The sequence below is a fragment of the Garra rufa genome, chromosome 22, assembly GCF_049309525.1.
Source record: "Garra rufa chromosome 22, GarRuf1.0, whole genome shotgun sequence".
Classification (NCBI taxonomy): Eukaryota; Metazoa; Chordata; class Actinopteri; order Cypriniformes; family Cyprinidae; genus Garra; species Garra rufa.
In genome coordinates this window covers 32,924,707-32,938,465 of record NC_133382.1, presented here as the reverse complement: position 1 = coordinate 32,938,465, position 13,759 = coordinate 32,924,707, and the positions used below count along the sequence as shown (strand labels likewise).

General features: G+C 33.6%; 2 protein-coding genes across 3 annotated transcripts; one reads left to right on the top strand and one right to left on the bottom strand.

The window, feature by feature from the left end:
• Positions 1–51: 51 nt before the first annotated feature.
• Positions 52–2,229, bottom strand: cybc1 (cytochrome b-245 chaperone 1). The gene is made up of 6 exons (XM_073828768.1): positions 2,078–2,229; positions 1,723–1,810; positions 1,597–1,638; positions 1,415–1,488; positions 1,239–1,335; positions 52–1,167 (listed from the first exon to the last, which is right to left on the bottom strand). The coding sequence occupies exons 2-6, from the start codon at positions 1,808–1,810 to the stop codon at positions 980–982; spliced, it is 489 nt and encodes a 162-aa protein (XP_073684869.1). The 5' UTR covers positions 2,078–2,229; the 3' UTR covers positions 52–979.
• A 1,495-nt stretch (positions 2,230–3,724) lies between these two features.
• On the top strand, positions 3,725–12,448 carry narf (nuclear prelamin A recognition factor). Of its 2 annotated transcripts, none has more exons than XM_073828353.1 (12): positions 3,725–3,980; positions 4,452–4,522; positions 4,620–4,685; positions 4,854–4,991; positions 5,074–5,206; positions 6,340–6,474; positions 8,635–8,753; positions 8,933–9,062; positions 9,329–9,401; positions 9,563–9,700; positions 9,862–10,019; positions 11,723–12,448. In XM_073828353.1, exons 2-12 carry the CDS (start codon positions 4,466–4,468, stop codon positions 11,971–11,973), a joined length of 1,398 nt encoding a protein of 465 aa, XP_073684454.1. In that variant the 5' UTR covers positions 3,725–3,980; positions 4,452–4,465; the 3' UTR covers positions 11,974–12,448. The 2 variants fall into 2 exon arrangements, with proteins under 2 accessions (XP_073684454.1, XP_073684453.1); XM_073828352.1 differs by having other exon boundaries at positions 4,413–4,522.
• The last annotated feature ends 1,311 nt before the right edge of the window (positions 12,449–13,759 follow it).

The window sequence follows — 13,759 nt, the reverse complement described above, 5'->3', positions numbered from 1 at the left end:
ATTAATGTTGAAAAATGTCTTTGCTGCTTAATATTTCTGTGCACATTTGTTTTAGGATTAAAAATTAAAAAGAACAGTATTTATTTGAAATAGAAATGATTTGTATCATTATAAATGTCTTTTCAGTCTCACTCACCCCAAATAATTAAATGGTAGTGTATCACAAAATAATAAATACATAATTATATATTCAAATATTTCTGCTCATTAAGGCTATGTTTATTTGATAAATACAAAAAAAAAAAACAGTAATATTGTGAAATAATATTGGAATTTTAAAAATGTGGTTTTCTATTTTAATTTACTTTAAAATAGAATTTATTCCTGTGATGCAAAACTGAATTTTCAGCATCCTTCAGTCTTCAGTGTCACATGATCCTTCCGAAATCATTCTAATATTCTGATTTGTTTTCAATGTTAAAAACAGTTTTGCTGCTTAATATTTTTATTTTTTTGGAACCTTCTTTGTTTATTAAAACATTTAAAAGAACAGTATTTATTTAAAATTGAAATCTTTTGTAACAATATACACTACCGTTCAAAGTTTAGGGTCAGTAAATTGTTTCTTTCTTTCTTTCTTTGAAAGAAATAATACTTTTATTCAGCAAGGATGTGTTAAATTAATAAAAAGTGTTAGTACAGACTTATATAGTTAGAAAAGATTTCTATTTCAAATAGAAATGTTGTTGTTTTTTACTTTTTACTCATTAAAGAATCCTGGAAAAAGGTATCACAGGTTCAAAAAACATTAGACAGCACAACTCTTTCCAACACTGATAATAAATCAGCAAATTAGAATGATTTCTAAAGGATCATGTGACACTGAAGACTGGAGTAATGATGCTGAAAATTCAGCTTTGCATCACAGAAATAAATTATATTTGAAAGTATATTAAAGTAGAAAACTGTTATTTTAAATTGCAATATTATTTAATAATATTACCTTTTAAAATATTACTTTTTTTCTTTTTTTTTTTTTTTACATAATCACATGACTGCAAAAGAAGTTGTTGTTTTTTAACCTGCGTGAGCCCAGTGTGGCACTCTGTGTAAGAGGGTGAGAGAAGCCTGTCGCTAGACGCAGCACCACCAGGTAACCCTTTCCCAAATACCTCACCCTCTCTTCCTGAACACTCACGTCCCGCAGGTGCCGCAGGTCTAACATCACTGAATTGGAGAAAACAACATTTAATTTGATGTAGTGCAAAACACCTAACTACAGATAACACAAAGCTCACCTTTCTCATGTCCTCTTTTCCACAAAGTCAGTATCATGGTATAGAGACTAAACGTCTTTAATTCGATCTCATTCTTAGATTTATCAAATACGGCCTCCTAAGGACAAAGCAAAACAGACTGTTAGTCAGGATACATCACTTAAAGATAAATGTAGAATGTGTAAAACATCTCTCACCTCCCATTCCTCCATATTCTGTAAAGCTACAAAAAAACAGCCAGCCACATAGAACATCTTCCATAATATGCTGTCTACAACAAAAGAATAATGCAAAGTGAGGAACACAGATTACAAAAATACTTCCTTTTATTGTTTTATTCACTTCCAGGGTTATTAGACATTCAGGAAACAGTTCTCACCAGAGCTGTAATAGGCTGCTGCTAATCCAACCGAAGCAATTCCTGTAAAAAGAGGAAGTAGGATACCATTTAAAAATATTTTTTGTTACACACGTTGCAAGTTCTTTTTTAAAAATAATCTCCTACCAACAAGGAGGGACCATGATCTAATCCCAGGAGACCTCTTCAAATGCAGAAGATCAGATGTGTGTTTCTCCACGACCATATACCCCATCTGTATAGACGTTTCAAACACAAAAATACACCTAAAACATCTAGTTAGAGATTTCTAGTGATGTTTAGAATACTGGCAGAAGCTTTGTACAATTGAAATCTCAACTATTTTACTGCACAGAAATGTTTTATGAACAACATACTGAATAATAAACTGATCAGGTTCATATACTTTTGAAACAGCATAAGGACAACACCCTTATCAATGTGATCACAGATGTCCTGCCATAAACTGACAGCACGTGAAAGCATCTGACATCGTACTTACCTTAATAAGTCGCGTTTCTCTTTTTGACTAGGGCTATCGAATTATTTCCTAAATATATCAAATGTAATTGTTGGAAATTTGCAATAAAACTGGAGCAAAACAGATTAAGGAAATAAAATGTGTAGATCATGCAACAAACGTAAACCCGCCTCCGAATGATGTTGATTTCCGCTCAGCGAGTTGCGTTCTGATTGGACAGAATCCATTAAAGAGCCCGCCCTTTACATTTATGACACCTCCTTCTTGCACGATTGTGTTGTGAAGTCTGTCTAAAAGTTCAGAGAGCTTTAGCCGTGGCTCGTGAATAATGACACATGTGTTTGAAAAACAAGTCTATTTGATTATCTAAAGACTGCACGAACAGTTACGTTGACTGGAGATTTCTATAAATCCAAACCGTTTTAGTAAGTGATCCAATGTTCTTGTTTAAAAAAAGTCGTATATTCCATAACTATCCCAAAATATTCTTACATAAGACTTAAATGATTCTTTATAAGTTCAACATTGTTTTACTGGTCTAGGGGGTATTTACACCAAGAGTTGCTGATTCACGCATGCGTGTCCATACAGCCAAGGAGTGATTCTCGCGAATCGGTTCTTTCAAACAGTTCGATTAAATGAATCGGTTCAAATGAACCATGCAGAAGTTCCTTTACGTCATTGCGTACCATATCGTCACGTAGTCCCTGACATTTCTCTTCTGCTCACCAAGCCTGTATTTATTTGATCCAAAGAAAAACAGTAAAGTTTAGAAATATTTTATTATTTAAAATACGTTTTCTATTTGAATATATTTTAAAAATCGAATTTATTCCTGTGATTCCAAAGCTACATTTTAGCATCACAACTCCAGTCTCCAGTCATATGATCCTTTAGAAATCACTCTGATATTCTGATTTGCTGCTCAAAAAAACATTTATTATTATTATTATTATTACGTTGAAAACACCTGAGTAGATTTTTTTTCAGGTTTCTTTGATAAATAGAAACGTCAGAAGAACAGCATTTATCTTTTGTAACATTATAAATGTATTTATCATCGCTTTTGATCAATTTAAAGCATCCTTGTTAAATAAAATTATTAATTTCTGTAATTTTTTACTAAAAAAAAAATAGAGAGAGAGAGAGAGAGAGAGAGAGAGAGAGAGAGAGAGAGAGAGAGAGAACTGACTCCAAGCTTTTGAATGGTATAGCGTATAATGTTACAAAACCTTTATTTCAGATAAATGCGGATCTTTCTATTCATCAAAGAATCCTGAAATGTACTTAACTGTTTTAAATATTGATAATAATGATTATAATAAAAATGTTTCTTGAACAGCAAAACAGCATATTAGAATGATTTCTAAAGGATCATGTAATAATGAAGACTGGAGTAATGATGCTGAAAATCTAGCTTAATCACAGGAATAAATTACTTTTTAAAATATATTCAAATAGAAAGCAGTTATTTTAAATACTAAACATATTTCACAATATTACTGTCTTTGCTGTATAAATCTTTAAAAAAGCATTGCTTAATCCTTACGAAACAGAATATGATTGGTTCACTGAGTCGTGACTCGAGAACGGCTCAACGGTTCAACTGATTCACTAAAAAGAACCGACTCAAAAGCACGGTTCATTCACGAATCGGACACTGCCAAAGGACAATGGAGTCGGATGCACCGGAGTCAAGACGAGCCGTGATCCTTCTACCGCCAATGTGTCCCATTCGGATTAGTCAGAGTTGTGAAACGGATGACTGGATGAACCTCAGTGTTTTATGACCGCAGTGCGCTGTTTTCTGATGACCAGCTTGCTCTTTCAAGTGTCATTAGAAGAAGTTCCTGCTGTAAAGACCTACTGCTGTTTCGTCTCCTGGGTTTCCCCCTGAACAATAAGGGCTTCATGTGATTTTTATGTGAGTTGGGTGGTCTATATATTTTTTTTGTTGTAGTTTACGCTTTATTTTAATTCTCGGACACTCGGTAACGTTAGGTTATCGGACAGGTGGTTAAGTAAATGTCACAGGTTATCTAAGAAAATCGAAGTCCTGAGAGGTTTTGTGGATATTTATTACCCTATCACATGCTGAGAAAATGAATGTAATCCAAGCGCTTAACCTGCGATTACGTACAAAAGCATGAGAAATCCTCAAAACAGCAATTAGGTGAAATTGAATAGAGCACATCATGGGAACCTAAAATTATCACATTTCTCTTAAACTAGTGCTTGGTTGAATGTTTGAGGTTAATAAAGGGCTTTTAAAACTGTATTTTAATTCTAACACCCCTCTTTAGGTTAACTATGTGTTTTGGTGTTATATAACATCCAGAATGCTCTATAAATACAGGAACTTGCAGTCAATCATTTATGGCATTGAACATTTCAGGAGCACCTTATACAATGTCTGAAGTCAGTATTGGACGGAAAAAAGAAAAGTGTGAGAACTGCACTAAACAGGTAATACATTAATTTGATACTGCCTTTTGTTTTCATGCCTTTACCCATGTATTACTTAGTCACTACTGTTTATTTTCCCCTCAATTCCACCTTTCAGTGCAACAAGAAACAAAGTGATGAAGGTATAAACTCACTGCAAGAGAAAGGTGTTGCTACTGGAGAGGTATTTCTTGTTTTTCATGTATAATATGTGTCAGATACACTTACTGAGTTGCACTCATCTGATAAACTGTGGTTTGCATCTGTTGTTTGGTTTGGGGGAGGATGAATGAACAAACACTTGTTTGTTTTGGACGTGTGGATGTTAAATCTGATACATGATTTTTCTCAGGTGAAAGAGTCTACCTCAGTTCAGCAGGTGTTGTTGAGCGCATGTCTGTCCTGTGACGGCTGCGTATCGGAGGACGAAGGCCAGAGAATCTCTCAGCAGAATCTGGATGAGATCAACCATGTGCTTGCCCTCAATAAGGTAGGGTAAGCCTGAAAATTGTCCGAGTTTGAAAAGATGGTCTGTGTGGATGTATCTCATGTTGTTTTTGTGTCTTTGGCAGAAATGTGACACGTCGAAGCACAAAATTCTCGTGGTGTCTGTTTGTCCCCAGTCGCTGCCATTTTTCGCTATTAAATTTCAGCTGGATGTTCCAGCGGCTGCAAAGAAACTCTGTGGCTTCCTAAAGAGTGTGGGTACGTCTGGACACCACATTTGCCTTGAAGTCACTGTCACTTTGCCAAGCGGCCATAACTGAAATGTTCACATTCTGTAGTAAACATTTTCCATGTGCAGTGTTATTTGACTATCTTTCAGTATTTTGTATTTAGCTTTAATTTTTTTTAATTGTATTTTCATTTTAGTTTGATTTTTTTTTTTTTTTTTGTACTTTTGTTGTGTGATTTTTGTATTTTTTATATTACTATTTATTTTTTACATTTCAATTCTAGTTTATTTACAGCTAGTAATTTTAGTATTTTAAGCTACTGGAGTTACTCTACCAGTCAAAAGTTTTAGGATTTTTAATGTTTTTTTTTTTTTTTTAAAGAAGTCTATTCTGATCACCAAGCCTGCATTTATTTGATCTAAAGTACAGGGAAAACAGTAACATTTTGAAATATTTTTACTATTTACTAATTACTGTTTGCTGTTTGAATATATTTTAAAATATAATTCATTCCTGTGATTTCAAAGCTGATTTTTTTAGCATCATTAATCCAGTTACATGATCCTTCAGAAATCATTCTAATATTCTGATTTGCTGCTCAAAATACATTTTTTATTATTATTATCATCAATATTTATAACAGTTGAGTAATTTTTTTTTATACACTATAACATTATACACTATACAATTCAAAAGCTTAGGGTCAGTGTGTATATATATATATATATATATATATATATATATATATATATATATATATATGTATTTTGTTTTTCTTTTTTTGGGAAAGAAATTATAGAAATTAATACATTTATTTAGCACGGATGCTTTAAATTGATCAAAAGTGACGATAAGCACATTTATAATGTTACAAAAGATTTCTATTTCAGTTAAATGCTGTTGTTCTGAATTTTCTATTTGTCAGAGAAACCTAAAAAAAATTCAGTTTTCAACATAAAAATAATAAAAAATCATATAGAATCTTTTGAATGGTAGTGTAGTTGCCAAGAAAGCACTTCTATTTAAATTTTTTTTTTTTGGGGGGGGTTGATTTCAGTTAACAGAAAGGTTTTTAATAGTTTTAAGTCACGGCAATAACTGGTGCATGGTACGTGAGTTCTTTCATGCTGTTTTAAAGGCATCTTTCATCTGTCTCCTCAGGGGTTCATTATGTCTTTGACACTACAGTAGCTGCAAGTTTTAGCATTTTGGAAAGCCAGAGAGAATTTGTTCAGCGTTACCGCCGTAAACATCACGATTCTAATGCTATGCCAATGTTCACATCCTCATGTCCAGGTAAGACCCTCCTAATAACCACTTAAGCTCATTTACATCTCAAACACACATTCTAAGGTCTAACTGCACCAGAAAGCACTTATGCAAATGTAAAGGTATTAAAATAGCAATGTGCAAGTAGGTCCACACAGAATCGCATTGCATGTTTATTTATGAAATCTATATTAGCTCATTTGATTATCTTTCAGCTTTAAATGCAATAAAAAGTCTGGAGATTTCAATTGGGTTTTCATTGCAAACCTCCTGAAAATTATAGATGAAGTGGTTGCCAACTGACATCTATCTTTCAACACAAATTAGCACCTTTGTGTGAACCTCAAGCCTTTATGTGTTTCTCAAACATTTTGTCTCTAAATCCAGATAAGAGCTAAATGTGGTGCAGTGTGTAAATGTGGGTTGTGTGTGAATGGGTGGGACTGTGTTAGATAGCCATAGCATTCTGCAGCTGTGAGATAGATGAGTATAAGCTGCCTCACACACCCTTCCTGCACTTTTCATAACTTTCCTCCTCACACTCAGTGGCTATTATTTCATTTTCAAGGATGATTACTAACCCACTAAACTCATGTGTTTATCAAGTGTGACTTGCAGTATGTTTGGTTTACTGATAGTTCCCCTGAAACAACTCAGGGCTATGTGTCATGCAGTATTTTGCTCTATATATTATTAAAGAAATTAACACTTTTATTTAGGGATGTCCCGATCCGATCACGTGGTTTCAGACTCGATCGGAATCGGACGTTACCTCCCGATCAGGACTCGGATATATATGTATATATTATTCTCATTCATTTTTAACACATCTATAATTATGCGGTGGCACAGAGTTAGACCGCTTGACTCCACACAGAAACACACTGTGGCACTTTTATTTTTTTATTTGTTTACATGCCTGCCGGGTATTTTAAGTTGAGGTGCTATTTGTTTTTATATTAAACTTTTTTTATATTTACTGTTGCACTAATGTCCAGAAATGAAGAATTTATGTAATTTATTACTTGATTGTTCAAGCTACCTCACAGAAGTGGAAAGCGCCCTGGGCACCTTTTTGGTTGTTGTAAGGCACTATATAAAGACAATTTGATTGACTGAGAAGTGCTCTGTTTGTTAACAGATTTGTTAAATGTTAAAATAAGGTGAATTAAATAAAAAAAGAATAAAGAAGAGCGAAGAAACAGATCCAGGATGTTCCTTATTTTTTATGTATTATAGAAGTATCGGAACGGGACTCTGTATCGGCAGATACTCGAAATCAAATGACTCGGACTCGGACTCGAGGGCAAAAAAACCTGATCGGGACATCCCTACTTTTATTCAGCAAAGACAATAAATTGATCAGTTTTTTATTGTAATAGAGTATATGGGTTCAAGATGCAATAATTTTGTGTTATTATTTGTTTAGATAAAAGATTTTTTTTATGTCACATTTGCTGTTCAAAAAACATTTATTATTATTATTATTATTATTATCAATATTTAAAACAGTTGAGTTTTTTCAGGATTTCAGATTTATTAAATAAGTACATTTATAAATTAATACTTTTATTTAGCAAAAAATAAATGCTTTAAATTGATCAAAAGTGATGATGAATACATGTAGAAAAAGATTTCTATTTCAGATAAATACTTTTCTTCTGAACTTTCTATTCATCAAAGAAACGTAAACTAAAATCAACATATAATAAATGTTTTTAGAGCAGAAAATCAGAATATTAGAATGATTTCTGAAGGATCATGTGACTGGAGTAACGATGCTAAAATTTCAGCTTCGAAATCACAGGAATAAATTACATTTTAAAATATATTCAAATAGAAAACGGATGTTTTAAATTGTAAAATATTTCAAAATTGTAATGTTTTGCTGTAATTTGGATCGAATAAATGCAGGCTTGGTGAGCAGAAGAGACTATAAAAAACTTTTGACTGGTAGTGTAGGAAAATCTCATACTGTGGTTCACTTTTTCACAGCTCTGAATGGTGATCCCTCTTCATTTTTTGTCAAAGATAGTAATATAAAATATTAACTACAAATGTTTCTTTTGTATGAGAATATCAATACAGTATTACTAGATGAAATAGTAGTAAATACTGCTTACTTTTGTTGCTGTATGTAGTAAATATTTAAAGATTGAATGCATTATTGTATGTGTTTTTGTGCAGGATGGATTCGCTATGCAGAGCGTGTTCTTGGTAGCCTGGTCACGCCACACATCTGCAGTGCTAGATCACCTCAACAGATCATGGGCTCCTTGGTCAAAGACTTTTTTGCCAGACAACAGGTGAGAGGTCTCTAGAGCTTAGTATGGAAAACCTGCTAGTCGTAGAAATTTGTTTATTTGTCAAAACCATGGACACACTGTCTGTAGTCTTTTGTGCTTGCTGTATCACTACCATGTAAAAATTGTCCGTTTATTACTAGCAGTAACTAAATGGAGCCGAGTCTGTATTGTTTTTGTAGAAGCTGACCCCAGATCAGGTTTTCCATGTGGTGGTGGCTCCCTGCTTTGATAAGAAGCTTGAAGCTGTGAGAGACGAATTCTACAACAGCATCCTAGAGACCAGAGATGTCGACTGTGTGCTTACGTCAGGTACGGCTGTGAGGAGATACTGGGCTACTTCTCCTGTTACCTATTCAGATCAATTATTAACCAGCAACCAGTTTAGACCAAATCATTTAGATATATTCCCCCTAATATAATATTTCCCTGGTCTATCTTTCCTTCTTGGAAATGACCCGGAAGGCCTATTGTATGCTACTGTATTGAAACGGGTTGCACAGGTTTTAACGGAAGGTGTTTTTGTGATCTTTGTACTCCTGAAATGACACTAAAGGACTGTTTTTTTTTTTTTTTAGGAGAGATTCTCCACTTGATGGAACAAAGCAAAGTTGCTGTAGAGGAAGTGGACTCTGCTCATTTGGATCATGTGTGAGTTAAATTAACACCATTGTGGTTAGAATAAACAATTCCATAGGTCTTTACATTTATCCTATTAAAGCAAAGGCAGTCTTGGAGAAGTGTTGAAAGTAATAGGCACACAAGAGGGTAATAAGGCTGGATAATAATCCTGAAATGTGTGTTTGTTTTAGATTTGGCGAGAGCAGTGATCCAGGTATGACCAGGCATGAAGGTGGTGGATCCGAAGGCTTCCTGGAGCACATTTTCAAACATGCAGCCAAAGAGCTATTTGGCCTAGACGTCAAAGAGATTGTGTACAAGACACTCAGGTGAGAAACAGACCAGTCAGTGTTTGGTGACTGTAAATGGATCATCTATATGCATAGTCTGTATTTATAAATATTAGGTTATAAGATGTAGTCACTGCTAACTAATAATACTTAGTATTATCCTTCGTTGCCTTTGTAAACACCTGTCTTATTCCTGCTAGGAATCGAGACTTCCAGGAGGTGGTGCTAGAGCGTGATGGAGAGACTCTTCTGCAGTGTGCTGCAGTTTATGGCTTCCGGAACATTCAGACTTTAGTTCACAGAATGAGGAAAGGCAATGTGCCCTACCAGCTAGTAGAGGTGCTTTCCTGCCCTGGAGGTATGCAGAACCAGCTTTTTGACCCTGCATAGACAGCAATGCAACTGACACGTTCAAGGCCCAGAAAAGTAGTAAGGGCATTGTTAAAATAGTCTTGTGAGTGTTCCGAAGATGAACAAAGGTCTTAAGTGGTTTGGAACGACATGAGGGTTAATTAATGGCAGAATTGTCATTTTTGGGTGAACTTTCCCTGAAAATTATAATTAATTTGTAAGAAGTTAACAAAAAATATTCAAAGATATAAGTATTATTAATTATTACAATTTGCAATTGGGAGTTACAAAGTCAGAATAGCAGGATATAAACACAATTGTGAGGAAAAGTCAGAATTTTGAGATAAAATCCTGCAGTTCTTATTTTGTGACTCATAATTATGTTTATATCTCAGTTTGGAAAAAAAGTGACAATTAATCTCACAATTCTGACATTTTCTCCTGCAATTGCCTGTTATTATCCTGCTATTCTGACTTTATAATTTATAATTGTAAATTTACATCTCACAATTCTGAGAAAAATAGGCAGAATAGCAGAAAATACCAGTTAGAATAGCAGAAAACAGGATATAAACGCAGTCGCGAGGAAAACGTCAGAATTCGCAATTCTGCTTTTTTTCCTCAGATTTGTGAGATATAAATTTGTTATTATAAGTTATAAAGTCAGAATAGTGGGATATAAACACAATTGCGAGGAAAAGTCAGAATTGTGAGAGAAAATCCTGCAATTCTGATTTTATAATAAAAAGGAGGAAAAAAAGGCACAATTGTGGATTGTCTTGCAATTGCATGTTTATATCCTTCTATTTTGACTTTATAACTCAGAGTCAGAATTGTAAGGTTAAAACTAGCAATTTCTGCTTTTTTTTCCTCTCAGAATTGTGAGATATAAATTCGCAATTATAAAGTCAGAAAAGCAGGATATAAACAATTGTGAGAAAATTCTGCAATTCTGATTTTATAACTCATAATCGTGAGTTTATATCTCATTTCGGAAAAAAAAAGTCACAATTGTGGGTTTTTATCTCCTGCAATTGCCTGTTTATATCCTGCTATTCTAAGTTTATAACTCATAATTGCAAATTTATATCTCACAATTCTGAGAAAATTCAGAGAAAAAAGGCAGAATCTTTCTCGCAATTCTGACTTTTTTTCTCAGAACTGTGAGATATAAACAAAATTACGAGTTATAAAGTCAGAATAGCAGAACACAGGATTTAAATGCAATTGCGAGTAAAACATCAGAATTGTGAAGTAAAAACTTACGATTCTGCCTTTTTTTTCTCAGAATTGAGAATTGTGAGATGTAAATTTGCAATTATGAGTTGAAAAGTTAGTATAGCAGGATATAAACACGCAATTGCAAGAGAAAATGGCAGAATTGTGAGATGATAACCTGCAATTCTGATTTTTTTCTTTTTCTTTTTTTTTCTCAGAACTGATATAAACTCACAATTATGAGTTATAAAATCAGAATAGCAGAAAATAGGATATAAACATGTAATTGATTTTTTTTTCTTTGAATTGTGAGATAAAAATTCCCAATTACGAGTTATAAAGTCATAATAGCAGGATATAAACATGCAATTGTGAGGAAACAAATCAGAATAGCAGAAAAGATATAAGTATTATAAATTATTTGTATGTTGGTGCATTTTATTGTTTAATCTAAAAGTACAGTTTCGTATCTTTCCTTCTCTTGACTTTCAGGCTGTTTAAGTGGGCGAGGACAAGCTGAGGGAGAGGGAGGTCGTCCTGACCGCCCTTTGGTCCAGCAGATGGAGGAGCACTATAGCAGCTTACCTGTCCGACTGCCTGAAACCAACCCAGAGGTCCAGCGCCTCTACCAGGACTGGCTGGATGGCCACGACTCCCCACATGCGCAGCAATGCCTCCACACTCAATACAAGAACCACACGCAGCCGCCTTCTCATATACTAAATTCAGATATTCAGTGGTGATTAGAAGTTATCGATCCGTTCCCACAAAGCTGAAACCAAGCTTGGCATTAAAAGTACCAATCAAGACTGACTGTTTGATGCCATCTTGGGCTCATATGAGCTGCAATGTGTCTGCAGTAAGAGAAAAGTTGAACAGAGGAACAGGCTTCCTGTTCTATGCAGTGAATCGGACTCTGCTTTACTAATGAGAAGATTTGAATTTGTTAACTAGTTTTCTGAAACATTCACTCACGTTACACTTAAATGATGTCATGCATGGTTGGGTAACCAGCTGTCACATTAAAAAGTGTTATTAAAAGGACAGTAGCAATAACACAAGGCAAAAACCCTGACTATTATTGATATGAATTACTGGACCCTGTTAATATGCACTTAAGAAAATATTGATGGCATTTTGTGTATGACTATAACTACGAACCAACTGTAGAAAGTGCAAAACTAATACATATTGGCAGAATGAATGAATTAAAAACTACCAACTCTCAATTAAATTAATTTTATATATATATATATATATATATATATATATATATATATATAATCCCATGCACTAATTTTAACTCTGGAAGCCTGTTTCCACCACTGAGTAAAAAATAAAGGTAATTGTGAGGTTTTTATCCTATAATTCTGACTTTTTTTCTCAGAATTGTGAAATATAAACTCGTAATTGTGAGTTATAAAGTTAGAATAGCGGGATATAAACGTAATTGTGAGAAAAAAAGTCAGAATTGTGAGAAAAACTCGCAATTATGAGTTCTAAAGTCAGAATAGCAACTTATAGTATTTAACTTTTTTTAATATAACTTTTCATGCGAGTTTACATTTTGCAATTCTGACTTTTCTCAAAATTGTGACATAAACATGCAATTGCGAGTTATAAAGTCAGAATAGTGGGATATAAACGCAATAGCGAGAAAAAAAGTCAAAATTGTGAAGAAAAACTCTAAAGTCAGAATAGCAGAAAACAGGATATAAACACGCAATTGCAAAAAAAAATGCAGAAGTGTGAGAGAAAAACTAAATTCTTTTTAAAACATTTTCTTGGAATTGTGAGCGATAAATTCGCAATTTACAAGTTATAAAGTCAGAATAGCATAAAACAGGATATAATCACAATTTTATTTTAAAAAATTTTCTCAGAAGTGTGAGACATAAATTCCCAATTACGAGATATAAAAAAAAAAGTCTGAATTGTGAGAGAACTTGAAATTTTGACTTTTTGACGGCATTGTGAGATATAAGCTCAAAATTACGAGTTATAAAGTCAGATTAGCAGACACAATTGCGAGGAAAAAGTTGGAATTTCAAGTTTACATCTTGTAATCCTGACTTTTTTCTATATAGAACAGCAGAAAACAAGATATAAACATAACTGCGAGGGAAAAAAGCCAGAATTATGAGATTAAATTCTGACTTTTTTCCTTGCAATTGCAAGTTTACATCTTGCAATTCTGACTTTTCTCAAAATTGTGAGATATAAAATCACAATTGCGAGTTATAAAGTCAGAATAGTGGGATATAAACAATTGTGAGAAAAAAGTCAAAATTGTGAGATAAAATCTTGGAATTACAAGTTATAAAGTCAGAATAGCAGAAAACAGGATATAAATTTAGAGAAAAAAGTCAGAATTGTGAGAGAAAAACAGGCAATTATGACTTTTTCTCAAAATCAAAAGTCAGAATTGTGGGATAAAACCCAGAATTTGGACTTTTTTACATCTTTACATAGTTTACATCTTGCAATTCTGACTTTTTTCTCAAAATTGTGGGATAAAAACGCAACTGT

Coding starts and splice junctions, on each gene's coding strand:
- cybc1 (XM_073828768.1), bottom strand. CDS start 1,810: ATGGGGTATATGGTCGTGGAGAAACACACATCTGATCTTCTGCATTTG. Junction 1,639..1,722: donor ATCATGGTCCCTCCTTGTTG/GTAGGAGATTAT, acceptor CTCTTTTTACAG/GAATTGCTTCGGTTGGATTA. Junction 1,336..1,414: donor AGAATATGGAGGAATGGGAG/GTGAGAGATGTT, acceptor CTTTGTCCTTAG/GAGGCCGTATTTGATAAATC.
- narf (XM_073828352.1), top strand. CDS start 4,433: ATGGCATTGAACATTTCAGGAGCACCTTATACAATGTCTGAAGTCAGT. Junction 4,523..4,619: donor GTGAGAACTGCACTAAACAG/GTAATACATTAA, acceptor TCCACCTTTCAG/TGCAACAAGAAACAAAGTGA. Junction 9,701..9,861: donor ATTGTGTACAAGACACTCAG/GTGAGAAACAGA, acceptor TATTCCTGCTAG/GAATCGAGACTTCCAGGAGG.